Source organism: Nesoenas mayeri (genome assembly GCF_963082525.1).
Source record: "Nesoenas mayeri genome assembly, chromosome: 3".
NCBI classification, from domain to species: Eukaryota; Metazoa; Chordata; class Aves; order Columbiformes; family Columbidae; genus Nesoenas; species Nesoenas mayeri.
Genome location: NC_137544.1, coordinates 54297459 through 54323175, shown reverse-complemented (window position 1 = coordinate 54323175; position 25717 = coordinate 54297459). Strand labels below are relative to the sequence as shown.

At 35.4% G+C, this 25717-nt stretch overlaps 1 protein-coding gene across 1 annotated transcript in view; it reads left to right on the top strand.

Moving 5' to 3' along the window:
- TRDN (triadin) overlaps positions 1 to 25717 on the top strand; it is a gene marked incomplete at both ends in the record, with an annotated part of 192499 nt that overhangs the window by 16097 nt on the left and 150685 nt on the right. Inside the window, 4 exons of the mRNA XM_080341419.1 lie at positions 12290 to 12340; positions 19577 to 19636; positions 22330 to 22389; positions 23795 to 23854. Of these exons, the coding sequence (XP_080197545.1) occupies positions 12290 to 12340; positions 19577 to 19636; positions 22330 to 22389; positions 23795 to 23854 (231 nt within the window). The remainder of the gene's footprint in view (positions 1 to 12289; positions 12341 to 19576; positions 19637 to 22329; positions 22390 to 23794; positions 23855 to 25717) is intronic.

Sequence of the window (25717 nt, the reverse complement as noted above, 5' to 3'; positions counted from 1 at the left end):
ATCACAATCTGTTCCTCTGAAGACAAGGCACAGATCTCTTTGAGTAGCTTTTCCTAATGTGTCAAGTCTATGGTCCAGAAACAAGAGATCCAGAAGAAAAGCTTTCTTAAACAAAAAATACATTGTACCTGTGATTTTTTCCCATGTGACTGCCGTTAAGGCTGAGCTCAAAGGAAAATCAGCTGTAAAAATTTACTTTAAGAGTCTTGGGGTATCAAAATGTTAGTAGTTAGATCCACAAAATGAGAATGAAATTTTTAGGTTCTGGAGCATTCTCTGTTTTCGCATAAAGGACTGTTTCTGTATTAAACTCCCTTCCACTCTGCACAGCATTGCTGTCTATAGCTTTGTGAATGATCTTTTTTTAGGTGGCTCTTGTGCCTGTGGCATTTGAACATCCTAAACAAAAAAAATGACCCGAGAGATTGTGCAGTACGTTACTGCTGTCTCTAGAAGATGAGCAGTTTGACTTTTTGCACATACTTACAGGAAACCTATCTCAAATTTCACTCTGAAAATGTGCATTGTGGTTACCGTGCCTGATTTTATAAGCACTTTTGTTGGATGTAACCCACAGTTATTGTGGTATTTCTGAAGAGGCTGAGAGCTTTTGAAAAATCTCCATACCTATTTTTGGTCTATGGACAGGCCTTCACTCTTTTGCTTTATTTACTAGCAGTTTTTAAGAATGTTAAAATGTTAGCACCAAATTTACTTTATAATGGATTGTAGTAGCTGAAAAGAACAAGAAGTTTGCTGGTTCCATAATACAATTACATACTGGAAAAAGTTCAAGGGGAGTGGTAAGGACACTGTAATGATGAAAGAAGAAAAGCATAATGATAATTACGAACCCAAAGAAATCAAAGATCACCTTTCTAGAGATGGAAATTGAAAAAAAAAAGATAATAAAAGTACAAGTAATGACAATGGGCTTGCACATGCAACAGGACTAATTATGAGTTTCAGAATCCTTTAGAAAGGATGTAAAGACCTCTCAAATGTCTTTGTTATTCAATTACTTTTGCCAGTCCAAGTCTTATCACAAATATTTATCTTTAATAATTGGAAAAGAGTGAACATTTGATATTGTCCAGAAAAATATTTAAAAAAAATAATTCTTCGGTAGAGGTAGTGAAAGATTATTCTGCACTGAACTTTGCAGTCTTTCAAAATACATATTCTTAACATGCAAAAACTGCAGAGCATTTTCACAGAAGATGTTGAGAAAACTGCTAACTGTTTCTTGCAGGCTTAAGATGTTTTTGTCTTGATTTCTTTCTAGAACAATGGTTATGACTGATAGTCTTGTTCATTTTTTCATGGTTAGTTTAACCTTTAGAAACAAATTCAATTATTTGACAGCTATATGTTTTCTCATATTTTGGTCCTTTTTACTAGAAATTATTGCTACAGAGAAAGAGAGATATTTAGTATTTTTGGTGGACATCACCAACATCAGTTACGAGTTTGGAAAAGAACTGAGAAACCTGGTGCACAGAATTGGAAATAATGATCTGCAAAATATAAACAAGTGCAGACACTTCAGTATTGTCATCCATGGCCTAAAATGTCATTATTAAACTATTCTGGAACTTCATGCTAGTTTATGTATGAGTAAATGAAAATTTAAAATCTGAACATGGTTTTCTCAGTTAGCTATCCAGGGTACACTTGACAAGCTATGTACACATAGCCATGTTCTTTGTATGCTAGAGTAGCATCTTCTGCTGCTTCAAAACAGCTGATGCATTCTGGCTCAGAAACATTAATCTGGTATGTGGTCTTAGGAGTAAGTCATTGGAAACCTTTGAAAAAGATTCTAAGGTCAGAACTATTTGGTTTTTTACTTTATACTTTGAAGCTTAGGAAAATGTTTTTGAAAATATCCTTCCTTGATTTTACATTTGGGCTTAGATTAAATCCTTGTTCTGTCCATATTTTTCTCTTGCTGTCTCTTGTGCTCTCTCTCATACACACACAAAAGTAACTCACTATGTAAGTAATTTTCATTTAAATAAATACAGTGAACTTAGAAAGCTGGGTAAGAAATAAAGCATCATCTTGATGCTGTTAACCATCTCTGTATTACCAAATAGGTTTTTCTTGGCATAAGATTATTCTATATCAACAATCAAAAGAAACTTGATTTTCTTGAGGTAGGGATGGATCTCTAATTTTCTGTAAGTTACCCTATGTATGAGATAGAAAGATGTATACAGTAGTTATATAAAATGATCCTATTCTCTTTTTTTTTTTTTTTTTTTACAAAAATGTCATTTAAAAATATTAAAACAAGAAGCCAAAACCAACAGAAATTTCTGTTAGAGGTTGAAATAAATTTTGTTAATTACAAATAAACTTTTCAGCAAAGCACCCAGTCCTTCTGTTTGCAGTTCATATGAGAATATTGTTGCCTGATGTTAGGCTGGTTATTAATATACTGAAGACAAACATGCCACGTTCTTCTTAAAAGCTGTGGTGACTTCTAAGGGCACAGTTGGTTTCACTGATTTACCCTCAGCATCTCTGACCAAGGTGCACTTCCCGCAGATCTGACTCCAGACACTGCCATTAACCCCTCTTCACCCCAAGGTTAAGACAATCAGAATTATTTAGCACAGACTATTTGTTTGTTCAGATATGGGTATTAATCTGCACTAACAACAGTAAACATAATTCTCCCAAAAGGAAAAGTTCTCAGACCAGATCATTTTCCTACATCTCCTTTTAAGGGTGATCAAGCAAACATCTACAACAGCTTTGCCTGTGAAAGAGGAGAGGTAGGAACAACCTGCTTAGAGAAGACAAGTAGGGGATTTGCTATTTGAAAGCAGTTTTAATATTATAGTTTTTATAAGCTTAAAAAGAACTGGTTTGGTTATTCAGACAGGGTAGGGAAAAACATGCTGACAAATATTTAAGGATTTGGTTCTGCAGTTTATAATGTGTATCAGATTGTTTCTCTCTATTAAGCACATGAGAATGATTATATGTGATCAGACCAAAAGTCAGCTGACCCAGTGGATGAGATGAAAGTGTTTATTGCTGCCCAAGAGTGACCAGTGAAAATGCCTCAGGAAGGACACAAGAACTCTTAAAAATATAGTGATAGTTCCCCGGAACAGTTATCTATACCCTAGACCTTTGCCCCATTCAGGGACTCCTGGAGCCATGCTGTCACTGAATTCCACAAGGACAGAGTTCTTGCATGACTGTAATCCACCTATGGCTTTCTGTGAACCCAAGGATACCGACAGTATGCACATTAGCGTTTGGGAGCATAACAACCCTGGCAGCAAGTTGCTGGAATCAGTTTGGTTTTATCACAAAATTTTCAAGATATTTTTCTTTCCCAAATTTCCACATGATTAGTTACATGTCAATTAGTCACACTCATCTATTATCTTAAAGTCCTATACACATTAGGAAGTTTTACTTTTAACTCGGTATTGTCAAGCAACTACCTTGTTCCACAATACAAATACGCTGGGTAGGATTCAGGTGAATAAACATAGCTGACTAGTGCTATTTGAGATACATGTTATCTCAGGTATAGCATGGGACAGGCAGAAGTGACACAGGACCTATGGGAGACGTGCACCCTTACAGGGTACCTGATGACTACCAGAATACCTTAGGAGGTTTAAAATGCTACCAAGTGCCTGTTAAGATACTAGCATTTGAAATTCTATACTATAAGGGTTTTCTAAAGTTTAAAATAACTATAAGTTACAATATAAATAATAATTTGTTATTACTTTAGTTTATATCAGAAGAATAACTGGAAAATTCACATCGTTAGCTGACATGGCAACTAGTTATTTCTGGCCAGAATACTGAAATTAGAACATCATCTTATATCATTTAGAAGTCCTTTTGTTATATAGTAACAAATCTGGAAAAATAAAGAAAATAAGTGGGTTTTCTGGAAGTAATATTCAAGTTCAGAAAACAGTTTTGAACAAAAAAAAATTGGAAATGAAGTAGAGGAAAGAAATTCAGAGTACCGTAGGTGCAACCTGAAAACTGAGTTGCTTGTGTGGTTGTTATGTGAGTGTCTTAGAAATAAATTATGCATTTCCATTCATCCCTAAAGTATATATCTAGTTGTACTGGTAATCCCTTCTGAATTCAGTTTCTTTTATGCTGCCATATGGTAATGTTCACTTTTCTGTGTATGAGTTGCTATTATAGATGTCTCTAAAAGGCTTTCGCTGTTTGCCTAGGCTACACTTTACTACAAAGCATTTTGTGTTTCTTTGTGTAAAGTACACCCTCTGTTAGATTATGAAAATCATTTATAATCAATCACAATTCTCAGATGTCAAACTGCTTTTCCAGAAATGTATTTTTTGCATTTTTGTGCCATCCATTTCTGTTATTAATGTTCTTTTAACAATCTCATCTTGTTTTACTTACTCTGATCAATACAGTAATAGCATATTCACTATAAAATAGCATTTTATAATGTAAAGAAAATATTTTCCAAATTGTCCAGATGAAACAAAACTGCATACCACTAGGGAATAGGGATGTTCAGTTATAGTTCTTTTGCCTATTGAAGAACAGTGATTGAGTTTTGAGTTGAAACACTTTAATCCAAACTTGCCAGCTATCTTTTAAAAGATACAGAGAGAACTTTGAGCCAAAGGCTAGTAAGAATCCCAGACAGAAGTGTAGTAGCACAAAGGTTTGCAGCTCGTTAAGCTATCTTCTTAAATCAGGGAAACTGTAAGTGAGGTTATCCATGTTATCTTGGTGGAAACCTCCATTTGTGCCACAGCTGTAGACGACTGGGCAGGTTTTCACCCTAAAAGAAGAGGGGAGTGTTGGGCAGATGACTCCCTGGCTGGGATGCTGCTGTGCCTGAGACAGGACAAATGCCTGACCTGGCAATTGAGGGGCTCATCCAAAACTCAGTTAAACTCACAACAGCAGAATTGGGGGTCCTGCATGTTCCCGAGAGAACTCAACCTCACCTCCAACAGTGACAGTTGTGCCAAGGAGAGGATATATCAAGTGGGGCCCCATGGTCACAACCCACACAAACTGTACGTGTCGCATGCAAGGCCCCTAAAGAATCAATTGTATCTATAGTGACTGAATTTATAGGAATATATATTTGCAGACTAATACATTAAGGTAGGATGTGGAGAGTTGATGTTTTTTAAATCTGAGCAGAGAAGGCTATTTTTTCCTCCTTTCATTAATAAATAAATAAATAAACAACAAAACCAAAACCAACCAAACAAAAAAATAGAATACATATATATGGGAAAAGATTTCTTTGATACTAATCAAGATTAGAGTTTTCCATATATTACTGTATATCATTTTGCTCTACTTAGAGACCTATACTTTTTGTTAGCATCTTGTCTGCATAAAATTACATTCAATTAAATGGAGACTCTGATAAAATTAATTGTGAAAAACATAATTTAAAACTGGTCCAATAACATCTTTGCTGGCTGGAATCCATAGAGAGAAACATGTCAAGACAATTTTACTTTCCATGAAAAACAAAAAAAGAAAAACCTGGTTTTGGTCACATGGCTCTATCTCTCATTCGTTGAGGTCGGGATTTTTTGTGGTTATTATTTGGTTTTAATCTAAGTGTAATTAGCATCCTTTTACATTTCAGAACCAAGCTACAGAACTGCAGTCTGGAAATGAAAACAAAACAAAACATAAAACAAAACAAAACATAAAACAAAACAAAACATAAAAAAAACCAAACCACAAACAAATACCCCCACACACACTAACACAGTCTTAATATATTTACATACTTAAAATAAAAAAAATAATAAAATCTTTAGGGCTGAAGATCTTTTAGTCTCTTCCACTTTTAATTCTTTCAAAAGCCCAATCATTAAAATTCCTTCATCTAAACCAATCTGCATAACAGCTTCCTGAACGATGCCAGTGCAGCTTACAGATAATTATGAGTAACCTCCTTCCCTTGAAAAGAGAAGATATTGCTTTTCTGCTGCAAATGGAAACCTTACCAGAGGGAAAAGTAAACCCAAAACATAAAATCAGCTGGGCTTTAGAAAGAAGAGAGACAAAATGGTTGTGCATTGTGTCAAGTTCTGTTTGCCTCAGTAAATTGATATTTTCAAGCTGGAATTTGCCAAAACCATTTTCTTTATTTTTTTGTGGAGGATGTAGTACAACTTTTGGATTTATATCAAAGAGACAAATCTTAAGAGATGTATGTAACAGCTTCCATGTTTACAGCTAATTCTTCATCCTTGGGAACACTCCTCAGCAAGATGATGAAGTTGTCAGCAGAGCACCTACAGTGAATTCCTATTACAGTCCAGTGAAATTACAATAGTGTGGAAACAATTGAGTAATGCTTGAACTGGAATCTAATCTATTTATTTTTGTCCTGTTCCAGCATTATAAAGAATGCTTAGCATTTACCTGGGAGGTCATGTTAAATCTCTATATTTTTGGGAGAACATGAAGCCTACTTGCTTGCTGTATGCTACTCAAGATAGGTAGCTTGTTCAGAAATATTTAAGGGTCATGTTCTCTGTATCTCTAATAGCTGTTTAGTGATGCCAAACGAAGTACCAGGTTGAGGGAATAAAGCCAACTGAGGTGAAGTAGCTGAGCTTTGCTGAATACATTTAGGACTAATCAAAAGCACCTCACTGAAATGTTTAGTTTAGAAAAATACGTTGGTTTGGGTAAATATACACCAGAGCAGAGGCTTTTCACCAAGAAGAATGAGAAATTCTCTTCTGTGACCATTGTCCAAAGTAGTCTTATACAACAAATGAAAGAGATGCTGTATAATTCTGCAAAATATGAAAGGAAAAAAAAAAACAAAAACAAAAAAAAAAACAAAAAAACCCAAAACAAACAAAAAACCAAACAAACAAACAAAAAAACCCCACCCCTTCATTCTCACTCTAAAATGTACTTATGATTTCCAAAGAGATGGATAAACAATTTTGAAACCGTACTTAAAAGTCACTGTGGCCTGGATGAGCACACAAACGATTCAACATTTTCACTAGTAAGAGGCAATTCTTCTCCTCTTTCAAGAAAGATGTTAGACACCTGACTGCAGGAAAAGTTGTTCTGTATCCTGACCTGAATTACTATGAATCCTCAGAAAAGGGCAAGGTCTAAGAAAACAATGGGGATAAAACTGCTACTAGCAAGCTCAAAGGGAAGTCACCTGAATTAGTCTTATGTGTCACTTGGACTTTCCAACACTGGATGTTAGTACTTAAAGCCTTTTGTTACACTGTCTTTGGTTACTGGATATAAGCATAATACACCAATTTGAATCCCCAATTAAATATTTCCTATTCTTCACCCACCCCACCCCCACAGCGTTTTTTTCTTATTGCAATTTATTTTTTTTTTCTCTAGAGTATAGCTACATGATTTATTAGTAGTTAGCTGGAAGTTTCTCTAATGCACAAATTCCTCTACTCCCCTTCTAGCCCCACAAGGATAACTGTCATCCTCACCAGCTGGTACTATCTAAATTAAAAATAGACATCAACTGCACTATTGCAAATTTCTCCTGAGGATACCAGCAGCAAGAGGGTTGACTACAATTCTTCATACAGACAGCATCTAGAAACACATTAGAAATGACATCCCTCTCATCTTCTGAAGCTCTTAACACCACTCACTCTTGCCTTGCCCTCAGTATCTATTTCTACCAACTCTTCAGGATAATCAGCTGCCTGCTGCCAATTAGTCCTGATAAACTAGCAAGGATGTAGCCCCATTAAATTGCTGGTAATAGCTGTAAGGGTTTTGACTGCTCAATGGCAAATTATTAACCTCTGGTTCACCAGGACTCTGAATAGGACTCATTTTCCTCTTTATAAGAGAAAGAATGTCAAGACACCGAAGGTGTATATTGTTGTTAGCAGTAGGAGATGATGAAAAAGATGACCAACTGGTAAAATTTGCTTATAAAGTACAATGTACTATTATTTCAAGTGAAATTCCATCTGTTCAATTATACTTTTAAAACAGTAGATACATCAAACCTATGTTGCATCCTCACTACAGTTTTTAAGTAGAAACAGGATGGCTTTAAGCATGAGAAGATAATATTGATTGTCAGTGATTGGAGTTAAATTCCCAATTGTTTTCCTGATTTTCTGGTTTACCTTAAGTAAAGCATTCTTGTGTTCCAGATGGGGACAATAATCCTTTCTTTTTTCCCTCACTTGGCCTCTCATATCATTGATATTCTTTTTTTTTGGTTTGTTGGGTTTTTTTAAGGCATATTTCATCCATAAGATGGAAACTCAGGAGAGGGTGAGGTTGAGTAGCTGTTTTAACAATCACCACTTCATCATCTCATGAAGCAAGATGCTGGGCTATGCTTTCCCACTAAGAGAAGAAAGGTAGCCCTCTGAAGTTTAAACACCTGTGTCACAGAGATGGGATATTATATCATGCTATGAATCCATGTGGTACCTAGAGCAAGTTATGTGGGCCGAGGCACATAGGTGCAATCACAATACAATACAATTAAAATAGCTAAGAATAATCCTATATATTTTACTGTGTTAAAAAGGTGGTAACAAAAAATCAAAATCAGAAATAAGAGAGCAGACAAAGAAGGGAAACCTGTTTCAGGAACCAGAAGAATCTTCTGCTTTTCCAGGAGGAGTTGTGCCTCTTATTTCACTCTGATGTAAACCTGCACAGTGCTGCACCACTAGGTCACATGGATTCAGGGGACTCTAATTTTCTTTCTCCCTCCCTGATCTTCCTGGAGCTGGGGCTTCATAGTGTACAGCTGGTGCTGGGCTGTTTTTAGACATTGTAAACTGCTGTTAACGATGATTAGCTGGGTGAGAGGTGGGGGCAGCTAGTGCTGAAACTGCATGTTCAGCAGGGATTGTCAGTAAAGCTGCCTGCAATACTGATCCTCAGGTGATTGTGAGGGTCTGCTTTGGGTCAACAGTAGATAGATATAATGGCCTGCTAACAATATAGTTGAATATATCTCCTTTTAGCATCTTGAAATGGTCAGTGAGGAGACTACTAGCTTCCCTTCTGGTAGTTATTTAAATAATTGCCCTGCATGTTCTATATAACTGCACAAGACCTGAGGTTTACAGAAGCTGATGTCATGCAGTATCCATATTTAAGGAAATAAAGTATTTATCCATTCAAAACCCAAGAAATGCAAGGGGAAAGATAATTTTTCATGTCTACTTGATAACCGAAGAAAACAAACAATGAAATACAGCTTTTAAAGTACATACTCCCTTACAATAATTTAATAAACTGTGCTGTCATCTCATAAAGATGCAGGATGGTTGCCGTGGTGACAAAGATTATCCTTGCTGCTTCTTGATTCTGTCATTTTTCTAAACACGAATTCATAATATTTAGGATTTATTAACAATGTGTCATATTGATAGAGATAAATTACATGCTTTAAACTGGCCGTGTAAGTCTTCTATGATATTATAGCCGCTCTGACAACCCAGCAATAAGATACGATGTGATTACTGGAAAATTAAAGCTATTTGTCATAAAAGATGAAGCAGAGAGTATAAAAACTCTCAGAACAGAATAAAAGTCTCAAATAACCTAATATGTTTTCCTCATTTTAGATATTTTGGAATTAGCAAAGAGTCAGTATTTTCTGTCTTGTAAATTGATCAAGATCAGCATATAAAGAGACTACATTTATTTGTGCTGGGAAAATTTAAGTTGTGATGTGTCAGAATTTATGTGTGTCAGAATTTATGTGCTCCAGGCTGCAATTTTTATGATGGTTCAAGATACAATGGAGAGCTTGTGAAGAGATCCTAATGATGGCACACACTGCAATATATAAAAACATACGTACACACACTTAAGTATTATAAGGATGTATTTCACTTCAAGGAATATGTGTAGGGTTTTTTATGATGTGTGGTACCCTAATTGCAGCAGCACCTTAGATAAGAATCTCAGTGTAGATGTCTAGAAAGCATCTTTTTGTGTATCTTACTGAAGTATTTGTGTCAAGCAAGCTCTACTAATATAGTGTGAGGCTGATTGAGATGGCCAGGCAGTGATCTATACATATTTTGCAGTCAAACTAGCAAAAAGAAATTCCCTAAAACCACAGTAACTTTAAAAGCTTTTTTTTTTTTTTTGAAATCACAAAAGTTTATATTATACTTATTTTTTTCAATAAAAAGAGGCCTGTTTTCTGTAGCGAGACACATATTAGGTGGTGGGAATGCAATGGAGCTGAGGCATCCTAAAGCAAGCAAGGCATATGTGTCCGTGTAGATGACTCTGCCTGAAGAATGTGATTTATCACTTAGTGGGCCTTATTCATATCTGTATGTAGGATGATCTCCTGGGCCGGGTGAGATATATCTCTGCTGTATGTTGCCAAGCAGAGGTAGTGACTCAGCTTTCTTTATCTGCATTAAGTCAGGTTTGGAGGCAATCTGGAGCAGCAGCATGGAGAACTGCTCAGGTGTGTTTAGATTCAGAGAGCAATCCTACAACTGTTCTTGTCTTGCATCATTCTTACCGCTTATGCTTCTGAAACTAGTTTATGCATCCTTATAATCAGAAGAAATGGAAAAAGTTTGAAAATCCAGCAACTAGGCTCTATGACTTGATAGAAAAAAAAAATTCTCACATAGCTGCAGAAAGAAAAATAATCCAGACTCAGCTGAAATACAGTAAATCAATATGGCATCATTTCTTCCTAATCACAACCTTTGAGGTTTATAGAACAATAAATGAAAACCAAAGAGAAAGACCTTTTAGCTTAATGACATCATATAACTAGTTTAGTTATGCTGCCATACATAAGTGGCTAACAGTGATACTTATTTTGGCCTTTATTACCCTTTATCTCAGTGAAATAATGTTCTCTCTATCTGAAGATAACATAGGCTGATGCCATAGAATAGTTTTGTTTCTTAAAAACCAGACACAGTTATTTCAGATGTCAAATACTTTCCAATAAAAATGTTCTGTATTTATTTTCAAGGGCCTATGTAAAGATGAGAGTGCTGGGAAAGGAAAATACCATTTTCTACTGTATCTCTTTGCAATGTGCATCCTGTCACATTCTGAGCAAATGACTAAGGGTAGAAGTGGAAGATTTCAGTTGTCTTCAATAACCACTAAAGTAGCTCCTTACACTTGAGATGTTGTATGCATAACTTCTTCTCTGTTCAATTAATTCTAGGGTCTGTGTTTTTGTTATTTAGACCCTGCACGTCAAATCTATCCCTAAAACGTGAAGAAGCACCTCTCATATAGTCTAGTGAGATTTCCATGTGCTTTTGTCAAAGATGTATTTGATTCTACAACTAATACCAGTTTTCTACTGCAGGAAATGTATGCACAATGCCATAAACCAGACACTGTATCATCTTAATTACTTTATCGAGCACCTATAATATATGACCCTTACATTTCTACCACTCTATGCAAACAGTGCTATGCAAGCTTGCTTTAATTCATTTGCTTTTTCTCCAATGCAACATTTTACATTTTTGTAATTATCCTGTTTTTGCCACAATAAGGAAAGCAGGAAAAAATAAGTAACAGAGTTCTAGTACGGTAATTTAGTGTAAATGTCACAGGTGAGGAGTTTTGTTCAAGAAAGACAACACAGCAAGAGCAGGAAATACTGTACTACTTCCTCTTCTAACATGGCAGTTCTCAGTGCATTGGTGTACAGCATGATTAAAATGAGTCATTCTTTGAGATAACAATCCCTAAGCTAGAAACTTTCTCTCTGTAGTTTGCATACAGCATTGAGTCCACATTTTGCTCTGTGTTGGAGCTACCAATTGAGCATTTGAGATTTAAAAAAATGTAGAAAATGTAGTAAAAAGAACATTTTTTTCTTCCAAAGGTAATTTGGAAAACATAAAATACTAACCCTGGTAAGCAAGCCAAGATACATATAGAATAATGATTAGTAAAAAGACGGGGTTTTATGATTCATGACCAATGCATGTTACTGTATAGCTTTTACAGATTAGCGAAACCTAGTCATGACTTTAAAAGTAGCTCTGTTGCTCAATTAAAAACAGAGTAATTATTGAAGTAATGTAATGTTATGATTTTTGTCCATATATATTGTCTGTGTATTTATAAATACAATTTTGTTGTGTGTAATTCTGAACATGAAGATGATAAAGCTATAGCTCTGTTATAATATAAGAAGCACTTGGTTATTTTGTATTATGATAATGCATCTGATTTTGTTGTTTGTGAAAATCATTTTAATATTGATAACTCTGCATTGCATTGTTTTCAGAAATTCATAAACAGAAACCGGAGAGACATGAAAAACGAACAGCACCAAAGGGTAACTTTATTTTTTTTTGTCTGTTTACCTACATGTATGTAATATACAGTGTATTTGTTGACTACGTGTTGCCACTGTTGTATTATAGAAACCCTCAAAGATCAACTGGCATAGACAACAAATGTTCAAAAGTCATGTATACTCTAGCATTAACAAGTAGTGTCATTGTATGTTAGTGTGGCTATATTGTAAATGCACATTCATAATAAGATTCCTCTTCCCAGACTTATCCAGGAATCTCTTTTGTAGCAAAGGTGCCAGAAAGTAGAGTGCTGGTGAACTTCCTTTGATGCAAAAGGCGTGAAGTGTGTTGGGCAAGGAAGAAAGCAAATTTATAGGCGAGTGGGTGCCATTCAAGTTAGGAAGTTGTAGTTAACAGTGAGCCAGGTGTGTATTAGAGATAAGAAAAGCCTCTATTTCAAGAATCTACTCTTTTTCAGACTGTTTAATATCCTCTAACCGGCACTTTCCAAAAATCCACAAAGGAACTGGTTTGGACTGGTTTTCAGAGATCATGTAAATAACAAAGTTTCCTGGGATATGTGCAGATGTTTTGCCTAAGAAAGCCTCCTCTGTAAAGGTCAGGTTACATAAAATTTGATGAGCATGTCTCTGATGCACCAGTGCAGTGGTTAGTAATGTCAGGAGAAAGCAAGAAGGAAGCTTATTAAAAACTGTGTATATACATTCATCCTCCCTGACACTATTGTATTCATTTCCGCATATACTCTTTATATTTTTATAGTCTTTTACACCTGTAGTGCTAGCTTTCTAGTTCTGTACTTATCAGGGTCACCTGGAGTACCTAGAACAGTTTCCCAACTCCTCAATAAATCATATTGCATGAAAATGAATTTTTTAGGGTGTCAGCATGCTAGCCGGGCAATAATGAACTCAGATCCATTAGCAAGGGATCCCAGTTAAGGTCTTTTCAAGTACAGGATCCTAAAAACACAAATGAAATTGCAGCCTTGACCAAAACAGCATCCTGTGTACTGTTTCATCTATGCAGAAGTGCACTGTTTTACACAGAAGAACATCAATGTTGCAGAAATGATTGCTAAGAAGTTATAAGACACCAGAAAAAAAGCATTCAGGTGTCATTAGCTAAATTTCTTGTGTTTGTGTATATCTGATAATGCAGTCTTTAATTATACAATCACTTACTGAAGCATAGGACAATTTTTTTTTTCTATTTTCTGTTTTCATATTTAAACCCAAAAATGCATCTTCTACATAAGAGGAACAATTAAAAGAAAACATTCTGTCTGGCCCCCAGCTAGAGCATGATAAAGGCATGAACCTTTAAGTAATTTTACTCCTATATTCTGAAGTACCTCCAGGAACCATATGTAAACACCATCTTTTATTGTTTTTAATAGGAAAAATCTAAAGGAGAAATTAATGTTTTAGTAGAAGCAAACACTCCATAGAAATTTCAGTCCTCCACCCACAAATACGAGAGCACTAGAGTTTTTAAAATAATTTTAAGTGTCTTGTTGAATTGTCAAACCCCATGAATCTAAGACCCAAGGTTTACAAACTAGTTCCATCCATAAGCCTCACTTTAAAAGATTGTACCAAATTATGAGGAATAGATACTTTGAATGGAAATCTCAGATGAAAGTGGCTGAAATTATAAGTAAGGTTCTTACAGTATTAAGAGCCAGGCAAACTTGTACCCTAAAATTTGCTTTTAATTAAATATTTTTATAAACTGCTACTGAGAAAGTCCATTTCCATTATTGCACCTAGTCCATTTAATCCTGAAAAGAAGAAATAACTCTGAGAAATGATCCAACAAAGGATTTGTTCATGCTTAAGAACACTGAAATTAAATTATTTCATGATTATATGTACATATAAGCACAAATTCACTACAAAATAGTCTTTCCAATTTGGTATTTGATTTATTAGTACTTTTGCAAGAGCCAACAGCATCTTGAACTGCATGAGCAGGAGCTCAGTCAGTCAGTGGAGTTAAAGGGATTAATTGTACTCAGCTCTCATGAAGCCATATCTAGATATTGCATCCAGTCTCAGGCTTTCCAGTACGGAAAAAACATGAATAAACTGGTATGAGTTCAGTGTGGAGCCACAACAATGGCCATGGCTGGAGCAGTTGCCTGGAGGAGAGAGTCTGAGGGTTTGGACTGGCTCAGGCAGGGGCAGCTGTCCTGTGACTTTGTCGTGTTGTGACATACACAGACTTTGCCAGGCTCTGAGCTGCTACTGAAGGCTGTTTAAGAAATAAGTGTTATAACTGTTATTGCTCTTAATGAATAATACGTAACTATGCAAAACTTCAGGGACAAGGAAGAACAATAATAAAATATATTGAAATAAAAAAGATATTAGTATATAATTTCTGTCCAATGATAATCCATATGAACTGATAATTTCTGATTTTTACGGAAAACTGATATTAGTAGTGAAATTAATTTACCTGCATTTCTGGGAAATATCTCTTATTACAACAGGTATTGAGAAGGAATGGGAGATGATCTACTGTGTGGTTTTTCCCAAATACACTTCATTTATACATTAATGTTGGAGTAGAGGAATGGAAGAAGACACAGTGATGATGAAATGCTACCTCTGACAGCCATAGATTAAATCACAGTGATTTTAGAACAGACATTTTTGTGCCTCTGAATTAGCACTAGCCTCTCTTTTTTGCAGAAAGTATCTCTGAATTCAGCCTGATTTGACAAATCAATTCCAAGGCTTTCAAAACTGTTTCATTTACTATGTGTAGCACATATCTTTCTCTCCTACCCTCTCCTACCCCTGACAACTTGTTATAATGCAAATATTGAGTATAAATCAGTCTTTGTTTTAGTGTATGGATAAATTACAAGATTATAAAGATAAATATTATGTGTCCCCATAATTTAATTTGCTGTAGCTGAAAGATAAGGTATTTGAGACAGCTGGATAGATGAATAGAACCGGACTATACAAATCCACAGTGTACTAGAAACCCAAATAAATTGACCAAATTAGCAACGTAAATGGTGTATTTACATTCGGCACAGGGGCTGTCTACCCTGATTTCTGGAGATATGACTACAGATATACCTGAGTTAACTTTAGGTAACATGTAGCTGTAGTGGCTCAGGTACAGCTGTCAAGTATTTATTTAGCAGTATGGATTTACAGCAGCCTAGGGTGAAGCCAATGCTACAGGCAGTTTACCACCAGTAGCCATCAAGCCTAAACCTTAATTCAGATGGATGTAACACTATCTAAATGCTGCAATTAAATCTAATTTTAAGTTGTACAAATATGTACCTCATGAGACACTGTCTCACTCTTATAGGCATTTCGGTTTGGTGTCAAAGGGCTAAACCCACTGCAGGGTTGGGTACTGCAGTGAGCAGCTTGTGCTTGACTGGTGCCAGTTAGCGAAGGGCTGGCCAAGCTCAGAGATAGGCCTCTTCTCCCTCCACAGGCAACTGAGGTGGTTTGTAATGACTGCAGGTGTCTCCACAGTTCATTAATTTCTGGGATTTCCTTAGATTATTGTTTCAGACCTGGAAACCTGTGCCCCTCTCCGGATCAAGTCTTTATTTTATTTTATTTTATTTTATTTTATTTTATTTTATTTTATTTTATTTTTATTTTTTAATTTTTATTTTATTTTACTTCATTTCATTTCATTTGATTTATATTTTGAGTGTTCATTCAAGAAGAATTAATTTATAGTCACCTAAGTTTACTTCTGAATGAAAACATCTACATAGAGATTTAATGCTCTCTGACTACTGCACTCTAACTTCATTGTACTGGTTCATTTATCTTAACTTTCCTGAGTGTTGCTCTGTAGACAAGCACTTAGTCAGTTAGCTGGAGCAAGCAATCTCTGCTTCATGCTTACTGCACTCATCACCTAGCTTTATACCAAGCAGCAGACTTAAGACTTACTCAACTGGATACTATTTTTACTTCCCTTCAGTATGGAATTAGAGCCTCCTTATTACATCTCTTTTTACACTTGCTTTATTGGGATGGGGAATGTCTGTGTCTCAAACACTTTAATGAAGAAAAACTAAATCACATCCCCTTGCCTATGTTTTCCACTTGATGCAAATCAAATATACTCTTAGATGACTAAAATTTGGAAAAACGTTCCACATATATGCTATGCTTCTTGTTTTTTAATTGTATGTGAAGTAGATAGCAACATTTTAATATTTTTAATTTTGGAATACAATGTTAAATTACCTTAAAATTTTCCATTATAAGCTCCTATTTCAGATTATTTTTAAATTTACCACTCTCCAGTCACTGAGGATGAAATTTTTCATGCTCATCTTTTTGCCTCAGGCTGAATTTTCATTCAAAGTTGTATAAAAATGTTTCAGCAGTTTCCAAAATCTAGGTTAGTGAAAATTAGATTGGGGTGTTATATTTTTTCCAATGCTAATAACAGTTCATTATGAGCTTATGCTTTCTTAGTATTTGCAAGGAACTCCAAGAAAACTTCTTCAAGTTGTGGGAAAATTTTAGCTTACACAATAGTCATAAAACTAGTCTTAGTTATTCTTCTTATTTTTCTGGATGAATCCAGCATCCTATTAAAAAATGAAAAGAGGTGATCTTTTAATTATAAAGTATGTCATAAAGCAAATGAAATGGTTGAATTAAAGTTGAATGAGCAATTTTAGTTCCAGCATTTTTCAGCTGAAGAATGCTTGAATTTGCAGCCTTAAAAACATTTTTATGTGCTTTCTCTTTGTTTTTTTATATGAAAAAAAAAAAAAGAAATCTTATTAACTCTTATTTGCCTAACAGAAACATGCCAGTATGGCCAGCCTAGCTTATTTCTAAAACCTAGTGCTTGTACCTAAGCACTGTGGGATTGAAAACCAACATTAATTAAGCCCTTTAAAATAGGTATCCAGGAGACTAAATCTGGAAAAGGTCTGTAGATGATGGAGTATTTTCTATGACAGAGCCTTTAAGACTACATAAGAAGTTGAACATGAAAACATTTCTGGAGGGGGAATCAGAGTTAATATGTAAAAGAAAAATAATGTTTAAGTTTGTCAGATCAAAAGCTTCCATGGACTTTGCTGTCCTTACTGCACTGTGATTAAAGAGTCAAAAATGGTCAGTCATCATAGCCCTGAAACATGAACCCTTTAATTTTTGGCAACATCTTCCTTGGATAAGGTTGTACCGAAAAGCCACAGCTCTGACACTGTCCATAAGAGGTAAAAGTAAACATAACAATCTGAGATTAGCAAGCTCTGAAGTGATGGGGCTATCAACACACAGGGTAGAACTTTTGGACTCACCAGACATCACCTTCAACCTATCACTGGGAAGAGAAAAATAGCTTATGCTTATGCCAGCCTGGTCTCTGCTTATTCACATTCCAGGCTGCCTGCCCAGATATATCAAGTTACTTTTATTTCTCAGGATGGAGCCAGCTGATCTCTTTTCCATGTTTTTAGCTTGGAGTCCCACAAATACCAATGTTTCTTTGCATTTTAGCCCTTTGTAAGATTTTTATGGTGTGAAGGAACCTTAAATTAGGGAGGTTTTGTTCACTTTAAGGTCTGCTAACACTCAGTTCAGTTAGTGTCATTAAAGGCTTGTAGTTTGTTCGTTTGTTTTTTACTTTTCCAAAGCATGAGATAGACAAACTAGAATAAAATAAGTAAAAAAAAAAAAGAAGTCTCCATTACACAAGGTAGAAGTTCTGCAGCCAAGAAAAAGCTTTCTGTTTGTCAGTCTGTTCTGCAGAGTAAAGCTATATTTTTTGGTACAGAGAGCAAAGGTTTTTGTCCAATGTGCAGAAGCTCATGTTTCACTTCCATAGACCATTACGTAACTATTATTTGCAAAACTGTGCTATTGCCCCATCCAAAACTGATGACACGCTGGCTCAAAGTGCTTTCCAAAGAGCTGGCACCTGCTAATAGAAATGGAAGATGTAAAAGCATGCTACAGTTTCTGCAAAAATATTCAGTCTAAGTTCTACACAGTATAAGGGGCGAGGTTTCCTTGGTGTGCTTTTCCTTGGTGTGCTGCTAGATGTCCTAGAGCAATTGAGTGAGCTGCAGTCAGTAATTCATTCAATAATACATTCCTGCTGCCACTGCACTCTTCACAGCCTGTTTTTTTTAATGTAAATTGCTGTGCACATTCCTTAAAGGCTTTGAAAAATTTCCATTCAATCTCTTTACACTGTACTGCTAATTGTATCAACAATAATTTACCTGTTATGACGAGAAATGTATTTGGATAATGCAAACGCACGCAAGACATAATGAAATTACTGAAAGTTTGGAATATTTTTTCTTAAAGACATGGATCTATTTTTTAATGAGGAAATATTTAAACAACAAAAAAATGCTTGCACCTCTGTGAAATGACATTTGCTGCAAAGCTAGTGAAACAAATGTATGCAAAAACATCAGTATGCTTGTACATAAAGCTCACAGTTGTTTTCTAATCAAAACTGTATTTTATGTGGTTTACTTGCTGACAGAAACTTGAGTATTGCAAAAGAAATATTTTTTTCCCTGAAACCGCAAAATGCTATTCTTTGAGTAGGAGAGGCCAACAAGGAACATCTTTGTCTAAATCATTAGGATGTGGAATACAACTATGTCCAAAAACATGGACTGAATGTTGGGTGGGCAATAGAGACCGTAAGGATTTGTGTTTGCCTGCTTCTAGCAGGGCGTGTAGTTGGTTGTGTTTTGAAGAGCTGCTATTTCTGAAGTTAGACTCTGATTAAAAGAGATGCTTTCTTGTTTATCTATCCTATGGCTGAAGTAGCAGCTAAAAATAAAGAAAAAAGAGCATGGAAAGCAATATCCTAGCAGTTTTGGTTAAGAGTAGAAAGCAATGCAGTCAAGGACTGAAAATAATTCCCTATGTCAGAAATCTTAGAGTCAGGATGCTTATGTAATGTGATCAAAAGAGATTCCTTAAATTAGATTATGGTTGCTGAATAATCATTTATTTTGCAAAAATATGGTCTAACATCTGAAGGCTTACTCAAGGAAAAATATTTATATTGGACCTGGAATTAAGTATTGACATTAACAAGGTCTATACATCAACTAGTACCTGTCACTCAGAGCTAAAATCCATTATTTGATTTCACAAATATTTTTCCTTGGTCACTTTGGTGAAAAAATAAGTGGACAGAATGCCTCCAGATTTATTGTTGTTTTAAAAATTATTATTATTATTATTATTATTATTATTTTCTAGTAATTCACAGAGACAAAACTGAAAAACAAGAAAAAGCTGAGATGAAGGAACCTCCAAAGGGTATGTATTCAGCATTTGATATTCTTTGTCTTTTTACCTGTTGTTCAAAACAGTCTAATCTATTTACTTCTTTTAAATCCCAATTATGTTTAAGGATAGAGGAGGTGTTGTGAAAGCCAGCTGGAAGGAGAATGAACATTTTAAAAGCACTTTGAATTCATCTCTCTGCAGAAGGGCTAAAATTATTTTCAGAGATTAATGAATAAGTATTTACTGTATTATTAACTTGTGTAAATATGCCCAGAGCATAAATAGGTGCCTTTTTTATTCCTTTTGCATAAATCCAAGCATAGTACTTGTCTTTGGGAGTATTCCTGAGCAAAACATAATGAGTAAATTACACCATACAAGGCACAGTCCCTGGAGGCATTCTGCTTCAGAGACCTGCCTTAGAAAAGATATTCCCCAGACTCATTTCAGAGACACTGGAGAGAGGGTGTTAGAGAGGATTTACTAACTTGCTGTTGATATATGCCAACAACAAATTACAGGTCCACCTGTTGTAGGAGTCAGAATCAGGATACTGTTTCCTCTTTACCTACAACTCATTAATTAGCTCTGGGCCCTAAGAGCCACCATCTAGTCTGCCTCCTGTGAGAGATTTTTTGGCAAAATGGATTTTTTTTTTTAACATATCTATTGTCAAAACACTTTAAGACTTCTGAGAACACATCCTTTACATAAAAACGTGATTAATGAAGAGGAGGAAGAAACCCATTCTGGAAGAACGAATGGGCAAATGGTCATAATAAATTACTCCCCCAAAAAGGAAGTTCCAATATCCAGCCATTGCTGATTTATTTCAGACCACGAAAACGAATCTTAAAAGCCAAGTGAACGTGCACCTTCCTGGAATTTGTGCTTGATTAGGCCTTTCTAATGGTCTCTGATTGGAGCTTTTCCATTTTGTATAGATCATTCAAAATACATTGAGTTAACAAGACTGACTCTAGAGGTTAATGGCAGGCACATAAGTTCAGGTTTCTGTTAGAATGAATATTTATTACTAGAAAATGGAATGGTAGTAAAAAGAGATTTTTTTTTCTGAGATCTGGAAAAATGACAGAGCAAAGACTATAATGTTCCATGTTGAAACATGAATGTATCATTAAGACTTCTCCTCTTATTTTGTGGAAAATTTGGGGAACTTTTTAATTTGATTTGATAGAAGAGCAATATTTAATGTTTTTAAAAATGTCTTAGAACAGGAAAACATTATCCCAGCCAATCCCAGATAGCTGATGAAAAAGAGTTATTACACTGTCTTAACTTGTTATAACTCCTACTAATACTCTGTTTACCTAACTGTATTTTATCTTAAAGTGAATGTATTACTTAGTTTTATTTAGAGAACTATTGCTACAATTGCTACTGAAACACTACTATGTAAAGAGATTGTCTGTATTCACAGTACTAAGGAAAATTTTTTTCAGACTGAACCTAATATTTTTAAACTATTACTATGGATGTGTGTCTTCCTAAGGCCCATTTCATTGTAGAGTGATTGGGAGACTCCGAAGTTTCACTGCATCCCTGTATTTTAACTACCTATCTTCTACTTTAAATACATTCCCTTTTCAAGATTCAAATAGTGGAGAGATTAAGTGACATCCTATTTTAATTTCTAATCACCTTCCATGATGAAGTTCTAGGAAAGTTATCTTATGATATAAAGAATAAGTAGAAGAGTCTCAGTCACTTAGGAGTGACTCAGTTTTGTCAGGAACTCATCCTAATATATTTCATCACTATATTACTAAAAAAAATGTGAGAGCCTGAATATTCCCTGCCCTTCTTGTTTTGCTTCCAGTTAGATACAGAGTTCATGGTATGGTAAAATAACTTCCTTATTTTCTCATGTTTGACAAAGGGAGATTTACTAAACTTGGATGAAATCTCCACAGGAGTCAAAGTTAAATCCAGCTTGCAGTTTTGCAGCTGATTTTTCTGACATACCCTCAAATCCACATGCTTATTTCCCATTGTCTGGAAAACTGTTGTATAAAATCCTAAGAAAAGTGAGTGAAAAATGTTGTGTGGATGAGTGGATAGCATAACACCACTGTAATAGTGTTAGTTTTTACTTGGCACATACTGGGCATCTAATTGTGGCTCTGAGATCATCATTGCCAGGGACTGATCTCAGCTAGTGTCCATTACCAGCTATCCGTATCCATTACTGGTTATCCATTTCAAGCCAGCTGGCAAGTGACAGATGTGTCATTTGTGCATGTGACGCTCTTATGCCTCAGAGCTGAGTTCAAGGTTTTTATGAGGCTCTGCCTGACAGGGTACAGAGTGTCCCAGGTGATGTCCTCTTTCTAGTGCAGGCAACAGCATTTACAGTGAGCTCCGCCTTAGTCCTTGACAGTTTTCTGAAAATCACAGGGCAAGTGACACTGCTTCTGTAGTAAACAGCTGAGGCATGTTACCTGCCATGGCTGGGATGGTAAACAGGAACTTGTTAGCCAGAGTTGTCTGCTCACCTCCATGTAGTATGATGCACGCTGTGCAGATATGCATGTGATAGCTCAAGAGGACACAATTTGCTATTTTGTCTCCTAAGGCTTATCATGGTAGAATTATTTTTTTATTCTTAAGTTTTTTCCACAGGTTGTCGGTTTGGTTTGGTTTGGTCTTTGGTTTGGTTTGGTTTTTTTGTAATATATGTCAACACATTTCTTCTTTCCTAGTGACACAAAAAGACAAACAGGAAAGACAAGAAAAACTTGAAAAAAAGGAAAGGCACACAGGTAATGATTTAATGTTAGAACTTATTCTACATTTGGAGGTACCCCAAAATTAATTGTCCACCCAATTTCCACTTATGTAACCCCTTTATTGGAAAAAATGTTATAGAACTTCGTTAATAAAAATCATGAAATCATATAAAGGTTTTCAGACATACAAACTGAGTAGCATTTTGTATTCTTTCTGCATTTTTTTTTCCTGAGGGAGATATAATATACTTTATACTCTGAATTAGTATAATATCCCCATAATCTCTGAGTATTTCCAACACTCACAGTAAGTATGATTGCTAAGAGAATATAATCACCCAGGAAAAATCCCTGACAGCCTTTAAACAAAGGTAATAAGGCAGGCCATGTGAAAAAAAAATGTTTTAAATACCATACTGAGGAGGGTTGTTACACAGACAATGAATAGGGCAGGACTAATTCTTTAAGTAGTTACTTGCAATAAATAGTTATGTAGCACTGCTTTATATTCCACAATTCCTACTTCCTTTTGAAACAATAACACAAGGCTGGAGAACACATAACAATGCTAATGCATACCTTTTTGTGTTCTTAGTATAAATTCATATGCTGGAGTCAAACAGGCAGCTGAGTGTTTTCACACACCTGTTCCCTGTAGGGCACCTCAGGGGATATGAACACATACAAATATCAAGTCTGCACATCTGTGGAGAAGTTACTGTGTAAACATTAATTGCAAAAATTTGCCAAAACAGAGCCCACATAAGAGAATATTCCAGACTACCCACCACTCAGTGACTCTTGTATAACTCATGTGTATTGTAAAACCCGAGTCAGAAATCCAGTCACTACAGTGTACTTTATTTCAGTTTGTAAAGTGGAAATGAAAAGCAAACAAAAAGCCCTGAAGAGCATTAGTTATAATGCCATTGCAATTAGATTTGTAATTAATTATAGTGTTTAATCATTCATAGCTGGAAAAACTGTTAGTTGTTATCTGGAGTTCAGAAAATCCTTCAGAAATGATCCAAGGTAATAAACAAGAAAGTTCAAAAGTAACGATAAATCAAAATTCACCAGTAATGGGCAGTATGAACAAAGCAAACAAAATGAACTAGTAAACAACATAAATAAGCACGAGTCTTCTTGACTAACTTCATTCGTGGAATTACAGTTGTGCCAGAAAGGCCATTCTTTCCCCAGGTGATGGCAGAGACCTCGGGGGTGGTAGATGAGTTTTTGCAAGTTTGAATCATGTGTTTTGGCATTGACGACAGCAACAGAATCAGTCTTTTGATTTCTTTGCATGGGTAGCCATGGTGCCTAGTTGTGTTTCTTGATGTTTTTTCTCTTTTTTTCTCACTTAAAATGCAACATTTCTTTTTCTGTTGTTGTTTTGTTTTTAATAACCATTAGTGCTGTTGTTATTTATTTCTAGTTGCACATAAAGAGAAACCTGAAAAGCCAGAAAAACATGAAAAGAAAACACCTTCTAAAGGTAATGCAGATAAGTATTATAGTACTTATATAGTCTGGGAGAGTGTGGACATTACTATTTGAAGTATAAAACTCTTAGAGTCATCACTGTACATTTTGGGGGTGTTTGCACTTTTGCTTGAGCAGGTTCTGATCAGCCCCTGAGTGCAATCCTGCTCAATATATATTTCTTGCTTAGTTTTCCTGTTTAGATGCACAGAAGTAATTATAAATCATTCTTGCACAACTAAAGAAATAAGCCTGTGTCTGTTACATTTTCAGTCCTTGATGTCTTTTTCTCCACAACGGAATTCAATAATTTGCCTGCAAAGGCAGTTTTCTCCTGTATATCAGTTTTCAGTCTGGTGCAGACCTAATGAAAGAGTATTTACTAACTCTCAATCTGGGTCTTCCATCATAACCAAAAATAGATTTTCATTTTCATACCATTATTTTTTTTGCAATAATGTTTTCATTTCAATACAATGATTTATAGTGTCCTCCATGGCAGAAATGGCTTTGCTTAAGATTTACATATCTTCTAATTATCATATATATTCTGAAGCAATATTTTGTATGAGAAATGATTTTTAGTATTCTTTTGATGGATAATTCCATCTTTAGCCATGACTTGGACAACAGGATTCAAAAATCCAATCAGCTTGCCCTGTTATGCTAGTTTTTAAAGTCTAACATTTATTATTGTTTGGCATTTGAATGTTTTTGCTCTGAAGTTTTCTTTATCTCCTTTTTTGTTACATGCATTGCTTTTTCGAAGCTGGATATTTCTATAATGTAGTTAGATTTCAGTCTTGTCTCTTCTTACTTTATTCAGTTAACTCTTGAAAAAAAAAAAAAAGCCTTTTGTAATATATCTTAATATCAGTCTGTTACAGCATTCAGATTCATCTGATAATGATGCAACACGTAAATTAATTAGCTTTAATTTTAATCTTATCAGACAATATAGATTTCTATGTACAAATCAGTCTTTATTGGATGCAACTTTAAGGAAAAATGTAAAACAGAAAGTAAGAGTGAAGAAAGAGAAAAAGTGGAATGAAGACTTCAAGCCTTGAATGGTAACCATTGTCCAGTCTCTAAATTTAAAAGGGATATTGGGTCATTTTTTTCTACTTTGAGTGTATGGCTTGAAAGTGTAGAGTTTTTAATAGAGTGAAATCACACTGAAGTAATCTGAAGAAAATAAATGCTTATGGTGTCTGTGTAGATTTGAAAAGCAAATAACTTCCAAGAATCACTGAGATATTCCTAATGAGCAACCAGCCTGTTTATCCATTTGTCTTCTGCTAGCTAACCAAATAATCACCTAGAGCTTCAATGTATTTAATAGCAGCTATGACTCCAGTCACTGCTGGTAAATTTTATGAAGAATTTGGCCGCTTTCTAGCTAGGGAGATTTGCTGCTGCAGTGTGACATATAGATGTGCTACCCTCTCTTGAATAGTTTCTATGCCATGTGAGTCCCTATGGCACTTGTTGCCTTCAGCGCTTCCCAAGACACACTGATGCCAACAGTGTGATGAGCTATACATTGCAGGCTCACGTCCCTTTTTGTCTGGGCTCTAATCGAGACTGAGTCAGCTCCCAGCAGTGCTGAGGGATCATTTCTACCACTTGCAGCCCCTAGGAAATGAGGATACTCAGGTCCAGGCCAAATTCAGGGAACTGAAGTACTTAAAGTCATGGCTACTTCCTCCACAGTCGGGAGATTTTTCTCTACGCTCAATAAAAAGACTTAGGGTACTTCTTCAACCTCTGTTAAAGGCCCCAGAAAGTTTTGGTGATATGAATGGTATTTAAACATATAATCCAAGAAACAGCTACCTTTAAAAAAAAAAGAAAAAAAAAAAAAAAGGAACAA